Source organism: Gadus chalcogrammus, chromosome 21, assembly GCF_026213295.1.
Source record: "Gadus chalcogrammus isolate NIFS_2021 chromosome 21, NIFS_Gcha_1.0, whole genome shotgun sequence".
NCBI classification, from domain to species: Eukaryota; Metazoa; Chordata; class Actinopteri; order Gadiformes; family Gadidae; genus Gadus; species Gadus chalcogrammus.
In genome coordinates, this window is record NC_079432.1 from 5882566 (window position 1) to 5900914 (window position 18349).

The 18349-nt window shown below is 46.4% G+C and overlaps 1 protein-coding gene across 1 annotated transcript; it reads left to right on the forward strand.

Moving 5' to 3' along the window:
* Positions 1-5109: 5109 nt before the first annotated feature.
* LOC130374917 (serine/threonine-protein kinase MARK2) lies at positions 5110-15373 on the forward strand. The gene is made up of 13 exons (XM_056581897.1): positions 5110-5397; positions 7547-7669; positions 8369-8538; positions 10213-10268; positions 10423-10561; positions 10977-11104; positions 11878-12013; positions 12374-12554; positions 12940-13023; positions 13526-13658; positions 13764-13862; positions 14529-15167; positions 15198-15373. Exons 1-13 carry the CDS (start codon positions 5110-5112, stop codon positions 15371-15373), a joined length of 2352 nt encoding a protein of 783 aa, XP_056437872.1.
* Positions 15374-18349: the final 2976 nt, after the last annotated feature.

The following is an 18349-nucleotide window of genomic DNA, read 5'->3' on the forward strand; positions in this document are numbered from 1 at the left end:
GAGGATGAGAGAGAGAGAGAGAGAGAGAGAGAGAGACGCACACACACACACATACACACACACACACTGTGTGGCCTTGACTGATGATGACATATCCCAACGTTCTCCAGACAACGTTCTTCTTATGAAGTCATCCTCAAGTGACGGCGAATCATCCGCTCCAGAGTCTTGCAAAAACGTCCAAGGAAAATAAGTTATAGCCATTGCGCTAGCTGCTATTAAAGATGTATTCCACGCAGGTCACCTTTAAATAAACAATAAATGACTTCTTAAGATAGCTGCTTTAAATGACCTTTTTAGCTTTAGTTCATTTTATACACCCAATAAAATAGTTATTATGGCTATGATAAACCTTGCAAATAAAATAAATAAATAAAAAATAAATTGTGTGTGTGTGTGTGTGTGTGTGTGTGTGTGTGTGTGTGTGTGTGTGTGTGTGTGTGTGTGTGTGTGTGTGTGTGTGTGTGTGTGTGTGTGTGTGTGTCTGCGGCTTTACTCAGGAGGTAGAGCAGTTGTCTTGTAACCAAAGGGTTGCTAGTTCGATCCCCACCTTCTCCTAGCTGTTGATGTGTCCCTGAGCAAGACACTTAACCCTAACTGCTCCTGACGAGCTGGCTGTCACCTTGCATGGTTGACTCTGCCGTCGGTGTGTCAATGGGTGTAATAATCAATGTAAGTCGCTTTGGATAAAAGCGTCTGCTAAATGCCCTAATTGTAATTGTGTGTCTGGCGAAACAGAGAGAGTGAGAGAGAAAGGCAATCAGCATCTCGCTCTTTGACACCTGTCCTTAAAATCATCCTCATACAATCCATCCTCCAGCGTCATACCTTCTATGCAGAGTCCACTTCTGTCCACTAGAGGGCAGCGTGCGACAGTGGCAGCTGAACTGAGAGCCTCCTGACCATCCTACGGACCCGACAGAGAGCCATAACGAGTAGACCAGAGACCTAAGACGGTGAGACAGATTAATCATACTTAATACATATATAGGATTTATGATTATCTCTGACCTCTACCCAAGCTGTGGAAGACAGAACTACAGGTCTCTCAAAATAAACTGGGGAGTGGTTTTGGGTCTCGGTCCGTGAGGGAACAAGGAGGAATAAGTTCATGGAGCTAAACTAGCTCCCTTTGGATCCCAGGGAGACAAACACTGTCAGGTTTTCTAAATTGTAATGTGTAGCACCAAATTACTCATTAAACTTCTTTCCACAGTTCAGAGAGGTGCGCCTGGTGTAGGGTAGGAACTCTGTCGCTGGGAAGGATTAGGAGCCAGAGGGGTTAAGGTTATTTTTTGGATACTGGGGTGCCCAGGAATGGAATAAGGTTCTTTATAGCATTAAACAGACGGCAAACCAAGTCACGTTTCAGGCAAAACGGAAACATTATACCGTAGCCCTCCTTTAAGCTTGTATGTAGCTCAATACATGTATTGTTGTTTTAATATCGATTTTAGTATGGTCCAATTATAGCAAGTTTTAGAATAAGAAGCTATAAAGATGAAGACAAAAGATAAAGATTGCCATTAACCACCACCTCCCGTATGCGCATGCACACACATTTAAAGTGAATAAATTATAATAACAATAAAACAAATAATTATAATAAATTAAACCAAACTAAATAGACCCAATAAAAAAACACAAACAATGTTATATAATGTCAGCACTATAGCGATTATATTTGTATATAATATATTCCCTTATCTAATTTGTATTGCACTATTTAATAAATACAAGGAAGGTTATTATGTCTCCGTAAATAATGTACCAATCCAAAGAAAATGTAAATGAGAAAATTTGTGAAAAACCTAAAAAATGTAACATTGGTGCAGCATTTGCACTGATTTTGGGAAGTATGGTCACTTAACAGACCCCAGAGCCTTCATTCAGGACCCAACCTTTACTACAACAAGAGAATGTACCATTTAATGATTAGTGGTGCTATAATGGGAGAGTTGTAAGCCGGATATCCTACAATCCTACATCTGGAAATGTCAGGAACATATAATGAATTAAAAAAAGGGATGTGTTTTTATATCGTTCTATATTTGTGCATGTGTGCTCCCTTTGGATAGGGCAAAAATCTCAAAGAAATAAATAATAATAATGAAACAGACAGAAGAGTCAACGTGATATGAGAGGATGGAAATTATAAATTCGAGAGAGAGAGAAAAACTGAAAATAGAGAGAGCAGGGGGAGAACTGATGATAGTGCGAGAGCGAATACTAGCCAGAGAAATAAAGAGAGCGAGGTAAGAGATTTAGAGGGCAGGTCAGAGTGACAGAGACGTTGAAAGTCAGCAGCCTCTAATTCTCTGCTCTGGGGAGGTGAAGGGTCTGTTACGGTGTGGTGAAGGGAGAGTTATTTGGTGTTAAGATATGCCTTATTGGTTACCAAGGATCAATTTATAACTAACAGGATACGAGTATAGGAGGAGAGGGAGGTTCATTTTGCAATTCATTTGAACGCAAAGTTCTGCATCAAGTCCTACAGGCTAGTAGCATTCCAGGAAAGAAAGACACACACACACACACACACACACACACACACACACACACACACACACACACACACACACACACACACACACACGCACACACACACAGATGCATGCACGCAGGCAAGAACGCACGCAGGCACATACACAGAGACACATGCACACACATTCACACAGACATGCATGCACACGTACACACAAACACGCTCACTCACGCACACACACATATATACGCACAAATCTGCCCAATAATGCACGTATATATTTTCAGAGGGTGAGATTCACAAGCATACACTATTAAATGCATATACACACCTTTGACCAAACATAAACATACATAGTGTGGCAATACATTTGCTTGTGTACAAACTGAAACACACACACACACACACACACACACACACACACACACACACACACACACACACACACACACACACACACACACACACACACACACACACATGCATGAGCAATGCATGGCCTTTATTGAACGATGGAAAAACACACAATACGTGATACACACAAACGCACACACACACACACACACACACGGGGGGATCGTCACAGCGAGCCCCTTCAAAACACTAATTTGCGGCAGGACTGAGGTTTTTATAATAAGGCTCTGGAGGTCCAATTAATTCACTTGTTTCTCAGTTGTGGGCCCACGTCGTTTTTAGCAGTGCCCCGCTTCTCTATTTACCTCTCTCTCTCTCTCTCTCTCTCTCTCTCTCTCTCTCTCTCTCTCTCTCTCCCCCTCTCTTTGTCTTTCTACAGTTTCATGGGGAACGGCAGGGCGGAATTCCCTCTCTCTCACAGACTCACCGCACATAACATTCTCGGTTCACGGTCTCTGTCCACACAGTGACGGTCCATGTAGAAGTGGGGGTGGGCGGGGGCGGGGGGGCACTTCCAGGAGGCAGACAGACCTCTGGAGGCTCAAGGCTGCCCACGGCGCTCCTGTACATTGACTGTCATTGGTTGACCTTTGACCTGATGAGGGCGCCAACATTTGCTCCCATCTCCTTTTCTAATAATAATATTAGCAACAAAATATATACATATATATATATATATATACATACATATGTTTTACAGTAGAGCATTCAGTCCAATGTAAACATTGAGTGTGAACAGAGTGTGTCTGTGGGTGGGTGTATTTCTGTGTAAGTGTGATTGTGCGTGTGTGGATGTGTAGTGTGCTTCTTTAGTGTGTATGTAGTGTGTTTGTGTGTGTGTGTGTGTGTGCGCGTCTGCGTCAGTGTGTGTTTGTCGTGTGTGTCTGTAGTGTGTGTGTATCACGTTACGATGAGGATATACAGCTCTGCTCCTCTATTCATCAGCTGAGTGAGGATGAACTGAGCAACAACAAAGTGGAAACTGACCCTGAAACACACACACACACACACACACAAGCGCACACACACACACGTACACTAACACGCGTATACACACACACGTATGCAAGGGCACGCACCAACGTGCACAAACGTACACACAAAACAGTTGCGTTATGCAAATACAATACCATACTTTTAATGCTAAAGGTTTGAATGGGATTCGTCTCCCACATTGACTATCCTTATGTTGAACTCTATCCTTGACAAACTCTTCTCAAATAAACAATGGAATTAATTCATTGCATCCATTTAAAAATTCTCAAACATCTAGTCATTGAATTACATTCTGTCACACTGCATTCACAGGCATGTGATGCACAAAAACCTAACAACAACACATGGATTTACATCACGCAGAAAAACTGATCGGCACTGCATAAGTGACAACAACAGTGGCCTCAGTGTCCTTTGAGTGGTGTGGGATAACAGGCATTAAATCTGTGAATACAAAGTGAATTGAATTGGTGATAACTTACTGACAAAAACAACATCATGGTAATTAGAAGGGGGGCTACAACTACTGGGTCCAGAAAGTCCCTGCAAAGCCAGTTTGTGTGTGTTTGTATGTGTATGTGTGTGTGTGTGGGATGGTAATTATGGGCTAGAGTATCCTTCCCATCACTGGATCTGACCTAAGAGCAATACGGTTAATGATCCACTAACAGCGAAGGAGAGAGAGAGAGAGAGAGAGAGAGAGAGAGAGAGAGAGAGAGAGAGAGAGAGAGAGAGAGAGAGAGAGAGAGAGAGAGAGAGAGAGAGAGAGGTGCGTCGCGCTGCACCTGTGCCTGATGACCAGTAACAGAGAGCGGAGAGGGAGAGAGGAGAAGCTCAGCCGTCACTCCCGTCTTCCACACTTTGGGGAGAACACCATGCTACACTCAAATGACATTCACTGCCCCAAAGGATAAGAGACACCACCGCCACGGGAGGTGTATCTGCTGATCGACTCCCGTCACACCACCAACGTGTGTGTCCTGTTTGGTATTTATCTTAGTTCGTTTTTTTTGTTACCACTTTTGTAATCATTCATTTTTATACAATACCCACCCATTGCTGGACCGCCGGAGTGGAACCACTGCTTCCGCGTATGTTGTGAGGTCACAACTGTTTTTGTTTCAAACTTTGTCATGTGTACTGAGCGCCGCCGATCGCTGGCGTACGCACGCCGGTGACCCCGCAGACGCGTACATGGGCGAACGTGCGATGTAATGCCGGCTGCCGCAGTCAAGACGCCCGCCTCGGAGACGGAGGCTGGGGGAGAAGGAGGAGGAGGAGGCGGTGGAGGGGACGGTCATCGCGTCACGGCGCCCCAGTGGGAGGCGTCGGGGCCGGGCCGAGCGGAGAGACCGCCGCTCCCGTCGCTCAAGGTGTCGCGGGAACTGCTGAGGAGCTTCCCACACTCCAAGAGGGTGGGGTCCTACCTGGTGGGCAAGATGATCAACAAGGGCTCCTTCGCCAAGGTGATGGAGGGGCTGCACATCGGCACCGGAGAGAAGGTCCGACAACGGTGGTTCTTTTGCTGCGACACACAGACACAGGCACAGTGAACAAGAGAAGTTTTGACACGCACATGTGTTTGATGTACGCTAAATATGCTTCCACTGTTTGTGGAAAGGTGGCACACCAGGCTAGGGAATACACACTCAAAGGTTCTGATTGCATGGTGCTAATTCCATGATAATATATATATATTTTCAGGTTAAGCAGTAGTATGTTGATATATGTATACGACTTTGATACAATGCAAAACAGTTGGAAAATGTTAAGCAGCACCAACCTAAAGAAATAGGCCTACCTTAACAGACAAGGTACATAATGACATACTTGTCACGTCATGGTAGTGTTTTTTTTAAGGTTAAGAAGGAGCATTGATATATAAAAATTGGGGTAGAACTTAAGAATATATTTACAACACAAAACTAATGGAAAGGTTTAGCGGCACTGACCCGTGAAATACAGATAACCAACCTACACAAACAGACTTTATGATAATATGGTTGATAACGTCATGGTTCTAGTACTGTTTCTGCCTGACAGCATGGCATTATCATATGAGATCACTGGCAGGCCGTGTTATTATTGTTATTGATAGTTATTATGGTCATACAGACTAACACAGGTGAAAACACACCTGCTCTGCACACGGCTTTCAACAGCTGAAAGACGTTTCACAATATTACACACAATAACAATTACGTGATGTCTGTTTATGTGGTTTAAAATGGTTTACAGTAGTTAGTGTGGGCTGAATATTAAAAAATGATCACATATCATTGCATTTACCTAAGAAACATAGGCTGGCTGTCATTTTGGGGAAGATTCTTTAAACTGCAAAATAAGAACTGAATTATTCCAACTCTATGATATTCAAATTTCCTCTAGGCCTGTTGAATGCTTAGTCTGTGTGTGTGTGTAAGTAAATATGTTTTTAAATATGCTATAGCAGTGGTACAACATAACTTCAACACAATATTATATTATTTTAGATTAGTATTAAGAGTGTGTGTGTGTGTGTGTGTGTGTGTGTGTGTGTGTGTGTGTGTGTGTGTGTGTGTGTGTGTGTGTGTGTGTGTGTGTGTGTGTGTGTGTGTGTGTGTGTGTGTGTGTGTGTGTCTGTAGGTGTGAGTGAGTGTGTGTGTGTACACGTGTGTGTGTGTGTGTGTGTGTGTGTGTGTGTGTGTGTGTGTGTGTGTGTGGGTGTGGGTGTGGGTGTAGATGTGTGTGTTTTTGTGTAAGTTCAACATAAATACCTCAGTTTCGTGGGTCACTGAGTGGCTGATCCCTTTAAGACTGGTGACCCTTGCAGTTTAACCTGGTTGCCATAGTGACCACCAAACTCACCTGTGAGGGTATTTGCGTTGTGTAAACCTTCCAACCCTAGCTGGGCTCAGTCGAAGCAGGTGTGAGCAAACAACCTGCCTTCAAATTAAAAGCTTAATTGAATGCGTAAAAAATTAAAATAAAATACAACAGAATGTCAAGAAATAACATTGAAAACGTCTGAAGGGAATTAAACGTTTTAATGCGAATACGAATTGTATTTATTTAGGTGTTAATTGTTTATACGAAATATATTAAAAGTTTTATAGATAGATGGCGAAAAAAACAAAACATTCTTCTTAGAATATCTATAGAATATCGATCTATATCTAATATATATGAGCACAAAAAAAGTGCTTAAATTTAACATAGAAAAAGTGTTTGAATGGCGGGTGCGAAGAGCCTTCCTCAGTTTTCCATATCCATTCCTTTAAGGTTAACTGTAACTTGTTTCCATGTGTGTAACACGGAGACCCCTAACCCTAAAGCCTTGAACCATGGCCAAGAACCCCTCCCAGCCTCTCCCCCAGCCAGCCTACAGGGGTATTATATACCTCCCTGTGACCGCAGCCTAGAAGGTAATGGTATAGTTTAGCTTAGGTTACCTGACAGAGGCTACTATCCACGTAAAGAACAGGGCTGGGTTTTAAGTTAAAGTTGTTGCATAATACAGCAAGGTCTCTATAGCAACGTGTGTGTGTGTGTGTGTGTGTGTGTGTGTGTGTGTGTGTGTGTGTGTGTGTGTGTGTGTGTGTGTGTGTGTGTGTGTGTGTGTGTGTGTGTGTGTGTGTGTGTGTGTGTGTGTGTGTGTGGTGTGTCCCTCAGGTGGCCATCAAGGTGATTGACAAGAAGAAGGCGCGTCTGGACTCCTATGTGCTCAAGAACATGAAGAGGGAGCCACGCATCCACCAGATGGTCCGGCATCCACACATCGTGGTTCTGCTGGAGGTGAGAGAGTTGTTGGGGGGGATAGGGGAGTGACACAGGATACCACACACACACACACACACACACACACACACACACACACACACACACACACACACACACACACACACACACACACACACGCACACAGGCACACAGGCACACAGGCACACAGGCAGGCAGGTATAGGCTGCACATATTGATGTAGGAAATGTACTTTTATTTTGTGAGTGTTAACTAGAATTGCTAACTTTTAACGATTATGATTGAGTGTGACAAACCAACAAACAAACGACCTAAAACCTGTAAAACGAGCTAAGCAACCAACCAATCCGCAAACTAACCAACCAACGGACCAACTCACTAACTATCCAACCAACTGACCAACTCGCTAACTATCCAACCAACTGACCAACTCACTAACTATCCAACCAACTGACCAACTCACTAACTATCCAACCAACTGACCAACTCACTAACTATCCAACCAACTGACCAACTCACTAACTATCCAACCAACTCACTAACTGTCCAACCCGCTAACTATCCAACCAGCCGACTGACCAGTAACCCGTGTGTGTGTGTGTGTGTGTGTGTGTGTGTGTGTGTGTGTGTGTGTGTGTGTGTGTGTGTGTGTGTGTGTGTGTGTGTGTGTGTGTGTGTGTGTGTGTGTGTGTGTGTGTGTGTGTGACGTGTGACGTGTGTCGTGTGGGGGCACAGACCCTTGAAACGGAGAACAGCTACTACATGGCCATGGAGCTGTGCGTCGGGGGCGACCTGATGGACAGAATCTGCGAGCGGAAGAGGCTGGAGGAGCGGGAGGTGCGGCGCTACACCCGGCAGATCCTCTCCGGCGTGGAGCACCTCCACCAGCACGGCATCGTGCACAGGTAATGCACGTGTGCACGAGCGCTCGCTCGTGTTGTCCCACGGTAGTTAGCGTTTGCGCGTACATATGTTGAAATTAATAATAATAATGAAAAACGCTTGTCTTCACACGGCGCGCAACACACATTGACACGCACACACGTGCACACGTTCTCGCACGCACACTCACAACACACACGCACACACAGACAAGGACACACACGGACACACGCGCACACGCAGGGCATTGGGGTATTAACGTAGACTACCCTCCCCCAAAAGGCAATGTCTGGAAGGGGGCTTTTGTGGTTGTCGAGACTGTTAAGGAATTTTAGTAGGTGTAGGTGTGAGGGGCCCTACATATAAATATATAGACGCATACAAACACACACACATGCACCCACACAAATGTACAGTGAGGAAGAGAGAGGGGCGAGAGAGTTGAGGAGTGAGGGAGGGAGAAAGAGAACGGGGGTGGGTTTATGGTTTTCAGACTTCTGGCTCCTCTGAGGGTGGCAATGTGATTACCAGGCAGTGACCTCATCATGCCGCGCGGCGCCATGATTCACACATCATCACGACATCGTCCACTTCCTCTCTAATGAAGTCCCTCAACGATGTCATTCCCAGCCCGTCAATGGCACCTCTCTCTCTCTCTCGCTCTCTCTTGTGGTCTGTCTCTCGTTCTTTCGTTCTCTTGTTCTCTCTCTCCCTCTCTCTCTCGCTCGTTCTCTCTCCCTCTCTCTCTCGATCTCTTTCTGTCTCTCTTGTGGTCCCTCACTCGTTCTCTCTCTCTCTCTCGCTCTCTCTCTTATTCTCTCTCTCCCGTTCTCTCTCTCTCTCGTTCTCTCTTTCATTCTCTCTCTCCGTCTCGCGCCCCATTTGAGACACGATATCATTCGCGAGGTCAAAAGCACACATACACACGCACAAAAAACACTTCTCGTCATTACCACACACAGATGTAACGGTTCAGGACGTGTGAAAAAACGTGCACTCACATGAACCTGCCACCCACGTCCAACAGGTTCACCACTGCCTCCCTTTTCATGGAGTTTTTTCTGTGTTTTCGTCTACTCTCACTCCCCTCTCCCTTCCCTTCTTTCTTCTCCCCTTCTTTGAAATGTAAGTCGTAGTTTCGTGAAGATAGTTTAGTGTGGCGGTGTGTGCAATTAAGGCGGTCAAACATGGAGCAGAGTGGATCTCCAGGCTGTAGTTTAAAGGCTGCTCCCTCCCTTTCCTGTTTAACCACAACTTTTCATGTCACTGGGCGATAGTTTTAGAGACGCCATTTTGGGGTTGGCGGTGAGACGGTGGGGAGGTTGGAGGGGTGTGTTCAAAGGCACCGGAGATTACTTTCCCAGGTGAACTAAAGGGGTCTCAGTTCGGTTGAGGACGAGGAGGGACAAACGGTACCACAGAACTCAGGAAATTGGATCTCAGTCTGATAACTGGAAGATGGGCTGCTCAGGACAGGATATGGCTTTTACCAGCTGAGATTAAATCAATGGACAAAGCTTCCAAAAAGTGAACCGAAGTTTCTTAGATTTCTGAAAGTCATTGAAGAACTGTCGAGTATATTGATTACAGCTAGACGACAGAAAGAAATTCTTAACTCATACCCAGTGTACAATTGAACCATGCTTTTTTCTTTGTCTGAACAAATGTGTCTTTCCAACATTGTCTCCTCTCTGCAGAGATCTGAAGATTGAGAACTTCCTCCTGGACGAGCATAACAATATCAAGATTGTGGGTACGTTAAGGCCTTGGGATATCTCTCTCTCTCAGAACACAGGTCACAGGTTTACATACCTGTGCACTCGAATAATTGAGTGCACCATTTTACGAGTGTGTGTTGTTGGACATTAGCAAGGTAACCTTTTTCCTCTGTACATATTTGTACCCAGACTTTGGTCTGAGCAACACTCTGAAAGCGGAGTCTCTGTCTCTGGATCTTCTTAACACCCAGTGTGGAAGTCCCGCCTACGCTGCCCCGGAACTGCTGGCTCACAGGAAGTACGGCCCCAAAGTGGACGTCTGGTCCGTGTAAGCCCCTCCTCTGAAAAACAACACGTCTATGAGATCGGTTTGGACTGGTTCAGACGAGAATGTGATTCAGACTCTAAAAGGCTCCTGCTTCTATCACCTAGCTTCCATCCATGAATGAATGCCTTTGTGCCATATGGTGGACACTTTTGTCCAAATACTTTTACACTACCCTGAGTGCATGGGTTCCCCCTTTGGGACGCCAAAACCCTTAACTATGGCGGTTTGAATGCCATGCTGTAGCAGTTGAGCTAGACAGGAAACTAGATTGTTTGAAGTACAACTCAGGCTGCAATGCGAAGCAAAACCATTTGTATTCGTCTATCTGTTTGTGTCCTCATACATTTGCCTTCATACCTGCGTGTGTGTGCTTGTGTGTGTGTGTGTGTGTGTGCTTGTGTGCGTGTGTAAACAGGGGTGTAAGCATGTTTGCCATGCTCACGGGGACTCTGCCCTTCATGGTGGAGCCGTTCAACATCAAACAGCTGCACCAGAAGATGGTCAACGGAGAGATCAGTGCCATACCCAACGACGTCAGCAAAGGTGACCCCACTTTACATAAGTCCTCACAAAGATACCAACGTACACAACCCACAGACACACACACACATGTGTGTGTGTGTGTTTCTGTGGGCTGTAAAGACACAAAAGAAGGTTCTGACTGCACAGAAACCAAACGTTTCTCAATGATGCAACGGTATCTAAGTAACCTGCAGTCTCTGTACCGGTGTCTCACTTTCGCCCGCCGTTTAATTTCCGTCCATCTTTCTCACGCACAAAGAGTCTTTTTAGTTAACTCATCTCGGCGCCCTGTCACCGCAAACAAACACAGCTCCTGTTACCGTAATGATCACCAGTCTCTTTCTCCCTCGCTCTCTCGCTCTGTACCGGGCGATAAGATCCGATTGGTCTGTACGCTCCGGTGCCCGTGCGTCCCGGTGCCAACCTCTCAGACCCTGGCAGCGCAACGCAGTCTGGTTCCTCTGGCCGGCCGTCCGCCCTAGCTATCGATGTCAGGCCCTGCGCATCACGGTGTTACTGTTACCACTACTACTACTACTACTTTTATGGGAGCTCTAAATACTTTTATTTAGAGTTAAAACTGCCAGGTGGAAAGTATACAAATTGGCAAAGAAATGGCTTAAATTGAAATAAAAGAAACACTCAGATCCACCAACGCGTCGTCTCAGAGTGCAAATTAAACACTTGGAATGGAAGAGAAGAAAATTAAAATCGTTATACCCTGCATCTCCATCTCAAGGTCTCTCTGTGTCTGGTTGTGTTGTGCGGTGTTGTGCGGTGTTGTGTGGTCACAGGGGCCGTGGGGTTCGTCCTGTCTCTGCTGGAGGCCGACCCGGCCAAGAGACCCAGCATCCGAGCCGCCATGGAGGAGAGATGGCTCAACGAGGGATACGCCAAGAAGCCCCTGCTGTCGCTCTTTCATAAGAACAGGTGATGAGGGTGATGATGAGGATGACGGTATTTTTAGATATGCGTGATTAAAGAGCAGTTAGGGGTCATGCATCTCGCTGAAGGATACCGAGGTAGATTGATGACGTTTGAGTTTCAAACCCAAAATCTTTCGACTGGGAGACAAACACCCTTATAATGATCTTGCCCACTTTGATATAATTATCATTATTTGTACAATATTTACAATAATATATAAAGTTGTCATACAATATATAATATGCATACATAATACCGCAGTGCGTACATCCTTACCATGCAGTCTGAGTCGCAGAGAGAATCAAACCGCTAACCTTGCATTAACATTAGCGAGACCTCCATATGATGCACCTCATTCCTCAGGCTGAGTGCAGAGGAGCTGAACTCGTCAGTGGTGACCTACATGACGGAGACGCTGGGCTACTCCGTGGCGGACGTCCTGCACACGCTCACCAACAACAGGCCATCCTCCATCATGGCCTCCTACCACCTGCTGCTCAACAAGCTCTGCAGGGGCCAGAAGGCCGAGAGAAAACCGAACAAGGTACGCACACACCTTCCAAAAGGGCCTCATGTATAGAGGCCATTATATTAACATTTCCAAGATGGACACTGAACTATACCATCACTTCCAGCAGGCTGGGATTCGCTGTTTGTCCAATGGAAATTGTTAATAAAAATAATAAATAATAATAATAATAATAAAATAATTATTTGATCTGCCAATGGTTGTCAACACGATTGATCGATTGATATACTTAATTAGCAGATGACCTGAACACCAGGATAAGAGGTTATGCCTGCAATAGAGTGCGTTCAATCCATAGGGGGAGTCATCCTATGCAAACCAATCTACAATGTGGTGTTGGGCTATGGTTCACCTTAACTAAGAAAATGACTTTACCACATTCATTTGCTCAATACAACAGAAGCGCAACGGCAACGAGGGAAGCCTGCCCAGTACAAACACATGGAGGGGCAGGAAGGGTAGTGGATCCAAGACTCAACCACAGGTAATTAAAACTCTTGGAGAACCGATTCTTTGTTTTGCACTAAGGTTTCATTTATCTTCTGTCACAGCACCAGGTCAGTGTGTGGTTTAGACCCGTTTCACAGAGGGGTAGGACAGACACATGTGTTGATCATAACACAAATTCTTCCACGATGACACCTTAAACATGTTAAATGGGTCTATGTCACTAGATTTGTGTCTCTGCCGGAACAGTCTCATTTCTATGTAGAGCAGACATGTAATGTATTTTGATAACGTAGTCTACGTTACTGTAAAAAGCACCCAGTACACACATTGGAATTTAGCTTTACATAATCTCCTCAGCACTAGATTCTTGCTAGCAGTCTGTCAGACACTCTCGCTGAACTAGGTTAGATAATTATAAAAGTTCTAAAAGTTACCAACATGTCAGAAGAGGCGGCATCTCGACAAGTGGCGGTTTTAACAATCTACACACCGAGTTTCCACACTGACAGCCAATCATAAATCCCTGCTAATTCCAGAAGGAGGCGGCCGGCGAGAACGTCAACCATCAGCCCGCCTTCCGCCCGCTGAGGAGTCAGAACCAGCGGAGGAGGAGCGGAGACCCCTTCAGGAGGGACCAGGGGGGAGACGATGAGGAGAACCGGCCCCCCTCTTCATCCCTCCCTCAGCTGCCTCCTTCCTCCCCTTCCTCCTCCTCTTCCTCATCCTCCTCTTCCTCCTCCTCTTCCTCCCTCCCTCCCCTCCCTCCCCTCCTAGTCTCCCCGCCCCCGGCTCCTCCCCTGGCCGGAGAAGGCGGGATCTCAGACGAGGAGGTCGCCATCACCGTGGACACCAGGGAGCTGGTGTTTCCTAAAGGTACGGATGGACCCGTAGTGAGTTCAAGTGAGAGCATAGGAGCGAACGGGTGAACACCCGGGTTATGTCCTGGCTTCTGCTCTATCTTTAACAAATGGTAACAAAAAACGGAACGTATTTATTTTTACTTTCTGGTTACACTTTACTCCTGAAGTTAATTAACCATGAACTAACATGATGTAGAAATGTAGTCATTTAAAGTAGTAATAAGCATTATTGTAATGCATTAGCTAAGGGGTGATGGTTAGGGTTAGTGGGTGAGGGGTAACCCTGACCTTAACCCTATTGATTCCTGTTTTGATGAATAACTAATTTAACATGCACACACGTTCACTTTAGTTAGCAGGAGCAACATAAGTAAACATGAACGCATTAGTAAATGATGAGTAGACCATTCGTTAGCTGTTAATTAACTGTTTATTCATTGCTGGTTAGATCTTTAACTGCATTAATTGTTAATGTGTTAATTAATGGTTTATTAATGGTAAAGTTTACTGTTCTGACTATATGTAAAGAACTTTCAGGGTGTATGTGTATGTTAATATTTGTGTGTGTTGTGTGTATGTGTGTGTGTGTGTGTGTGTGTGTGTGTGTGCGTTTGCGTGTGCGTGTGCGTGTGTGTGTGTGTGTGCGTTTGGCATGCGTGCGTGCGTGTGTGTGTTCAAGTGTCCATGTTCGGGGACAGGGAGCTGGTCCATCTCTCCCCGCCCAAAAACTCTGCCACCAAGCTCTGTGACTCCGCCCCCTGCCAAGTCCTCGACACCAGCGAGCCGACGCCAGACGCCAGCAGCAGCGCCGCCAGATCCCACGCCCGACCCCCCCACCTGCTGCGGACCACCCACTCGGACGGCGCCACGGACCCCCGCGGGGAGGCGGGTTACCACGACAACCGTCACCCGGACAACCACAGCCGCCGCCTGAGCGGCAGCGAGCGGCTGGAGAAGCTGCAGACTTTCTACTCGTCGGAAAAGGCGGGAATATCTCCCAGGATGCTCCTGGAGGCCGACGTCAAAGCCCCGTTCGACCCGGAGCGGGGGGGCCGCCTGGGGGGGAAGAACGCCATGGAAACGGCCAAGGTGTCGCCGCCGGCAACCCTGCCCCGCCTGCGTCATGTGGGCCTCAAAGTGGGCGGGGCTGGCGGCGGCGGCGGCAGGAAACTCACATGGGTGGGGCTGACCCGGACGGGACCCCCGGGGTTCATGGTGAACGGGTCCAAGCCGCCCGCCTTCCCCTCGCAGAGACTGCACGCCCTGGGGGCCAAGGGCCTGAGGGGGGACCGCGGCAAGAGGGCGGGGGAGTCGGCCAGTCGAGGAGGAGGAGGAGGAGGAGGAGGAGGAGGAGGGGGGGGAGGAGGGACAGCGGGGGCTGGGGGCACGGGGGTCAAGCGCAACACGGTGCAGCTGCGTCCGTCCCTCCAGCACCGCGTGGCCGAGCTGAACCTGCCGCTGCTGCCCGCCGCCCTGCAGGGGAAGACGGAGAGGAAGAGCCACCTGCACAGCATGGATTACTGAATGAAGAGGAGGAAGAGGAGGGAGGAGGAGGGTGGTGACGGGGAGGAGGAGGAGGGAGGAGGAGGAGGAGGAGGAGGAGGGTGGTGACGGGGAGGAGGAGGAGGAGGAGGAGGAGGAGGAGGAGGGAGAGGAGGAGGAGGGAGGAGGAGGGAGGAGGAGGAGGAGGAGGAGGAGGAGGGTGGTGACGGGGAGGAGGAGGAGGAGGAACAGGAACAGGAACAGGAACAGTTGATCTCAGGTGCCATGTGCAGTCTTTGGGGGTTTGGGACCCCCAAACAGCAGGAATAATACAGTAGAATTCGAGTATGTCAATATAAGAAAGGGCTAATGCACATTAACGGTGCTGTATGTGAGACTTAAGAGATATGATTGGAGTGTAAATTGTTAGAAATGGCATAGCTATGGGTCAGCTGTGTGCGCTGTGAGAATATCCAATCAGCTTTTTTCGCTTGATTGGTTCTGGGAATCCATCCTTTGTCAATCACAGGTGCGTGATGCAACACTTACAAAGGGCAGAGCAATGGAGAGAGCGAAGGATAAATTAGAGAGTCGTCATTTGGGTTGTTTAGGTTCAGACTATTGCTCTCGTCAGCGGTTTTCTGCTCTCTCCCTCTCTCTTTACAACTCTTAAATCTTCCCTAAGAAAAATACAGTTTTGAAAGGGAGATGATTTGGCTAAATGGATGTGGTGAATGAAACCTATGTTTCGAATGTATTCTAATAGGGTCTAACCATCATATCTAGGCAAAAAGGTAGAAAGAAATTAAGAAAGAGGGACAGTGCCTTAAATGTAAGCGATCTCAAGGCGACCTAAATGGATTTACATGTTTATCGTCCGTCCTTCTAATTAAAAAACATTAATTGACTGGCGACTCCTCCAGACGCCCCGGACAGTATTTCATAGGCTTAACTCAAGTGTCTTATGTTTCTACAGTATTGGAAAGCCTGACCACAGCACTTACACAGGATTACAACGCATTGATTATGCTATCAAACAGTGCCAAAGACTTAACTATTCAGAAAACAAAGAACACCTCCCTGACAGCATGTGTGTGAATGAATGGATGTGTGAGAGAGTGTGTGTGTGTGTTCGCGAGTGAGTCAATCCCAATGTTGTACAGCTTGTTGTTCTAACTGTATCGACCTGATGACCGCATTTGTATTTACTGTTATTTGTGTTTGTCTAAATACATTTTTTTTACACACAAACAGAGCTCTTGTGATTTGTTGCATGCATTTTCTGAATGAAAGTCTCAAATCTCGATCTATATTTCAGTTCAGCCTTGAACCCCAGAGCTTGTATCGGCGATTCATTTTGACCGTGTCTGTGTCTGGCTGCCTCTCTGTTAACCTCATTAGAGTCTCTCTCTCTCTCTCTCTCTCTCTCTCTCTCTCTCTCTCTCTCTCTCTCTCTCTCTCTCTCTCTCTCTCTCTCTCTCTCTCTCTCTCTCTCTCTCTCTCTCTCTCTCTCTCTCTCTCTCTCTCTCTCTCTCTCTTCCCCCCCCCCCCCCCCCCTCTTTTGGGTCATTAATAATGGGATGCTTTGCAGACTGGAAGAGGATTCTGGTTGCCGTTCAGCGAATCCTGAATATTGCATGTGTTGTAGTGACACCTGATAGTGTGTTTGTGTGCGTGTGTGTGCGCTTGCAGTCTGAGTACGTACGAGCTTGTGCGTGTGTTTTTTTTTAGTGAGGACAGATTGATGCTATTGAGGCGTATGTTCTCCCCACTCTGGTTACCTATCGAGCTACTTAACAGTGATATGAACCACTAAGCTCTGATACTATATCAGAGAGCACACAGACACACACGCACACACACACACACACACACTCTTACATACTTTAAATACGAACATCCGGGTGTTTAATGCAACGTTTCTGGGAGGATGACACGACTGGGGAACAATTTCCCGGTCAAGAGTTACAGCTACAACACAATACCCTGAAGGGTTTCAGGTTGAAATTCATATCATCTGCTACACCATGAGGTGAAGAGGTGTGAGCAGACAAAACCCAAAGACGACTGCAGACTTTTTTTGTGTTGTGTTTCTGTTGTCCTAAAGAGGGGGAGACAGAGAGGACAGTCCCTGTTGAGGGGGTGAGCTGAATGTGCATGAAGGACCATGAGCTCTCTATGTTCTATGAGCAAATGAGGGCAGCAGAGGTATGGAAACCACATGAATAATGGATGCTCCCAATACACAACGTATCTATGCCGATGACGGGGTCGCGACCCCCGAGAGGGAAGTGGAGGGGAACGACCCCGGACTCACCAGGCTTAACCTTTGAATGGAGCCACAGGAATATGGTCAAGGTCAACGTTAGATACAACGTAAAACGTTGTTAGCTGTGGCTGGAATATATAGAACATTCTAGAATAAAGTTAGTGAATTGAATACATTGTCCACAATGTATGATTGACCTCTCTGAAGACCGACGAAATGTTTATCAGCAAAATCAAACACATGTAAGTCCACATGGTCTCCGATTGAAACAGAAAATGCCTTTGTTGGGGAGCGGTGGTCATCGGAGTTCAGCGAGATATGGATCATCTATGTTCTGATCGGAGCGATAGAGATGTCAACGGAGGCCGGCTGCTTGGCGGGAGTCCAGGTAACGCAGGGAGGGTCATTTGAAGTTCACAGCCACAGCCAGATTATACTATTCATAAGGTATTCAGATAGGAAGACACAGTGTAGGATGTCTGGTTAGGTATTGGGATATTACATACCACACTGGCCTTATGCATTGCAGTACTGGATATTTTCCTGGATCATTAATTAGCCAGGGTATAATTAATGATTAGTTTCTAATTGCTTTTTTAGTCAAATGTAGGCCAGGTAACTAGTTGGCTTGTGTTATTCATTCATTAAGTATGTTTATTTTAAAACCCAGTTTGTTTTTGACTGAAGGATGTTGAAATGATGCAGAGACCTTTAGTTATTCTTGAATGATTGTTGTTGTTGGGCACATC

Coding starts and splice junctions, on each gene's coding strand:
- LOC130374917 (XM_056581897.1), top strand. CDS start 5,110: ATGCCGGCTGCCGCAGTCAAGACGCCCGCCTCGGAGACGGAGGCTGGG. Junction 7,670..8,368: donor ACATCGTGGTTCTGCTGGAG/GTGAGAGAGTTG, acceptor GTGGGGGCACAG/ACCCTTGAAACGGAGAACAG. Junction 10,562..10,976: donor AAAGTGGACGTCTGGTCCGT/GTAAGCCCCTCC, acceptor GTGTGTAAACAG/GGGTGTAAGCATGTTTGCCA.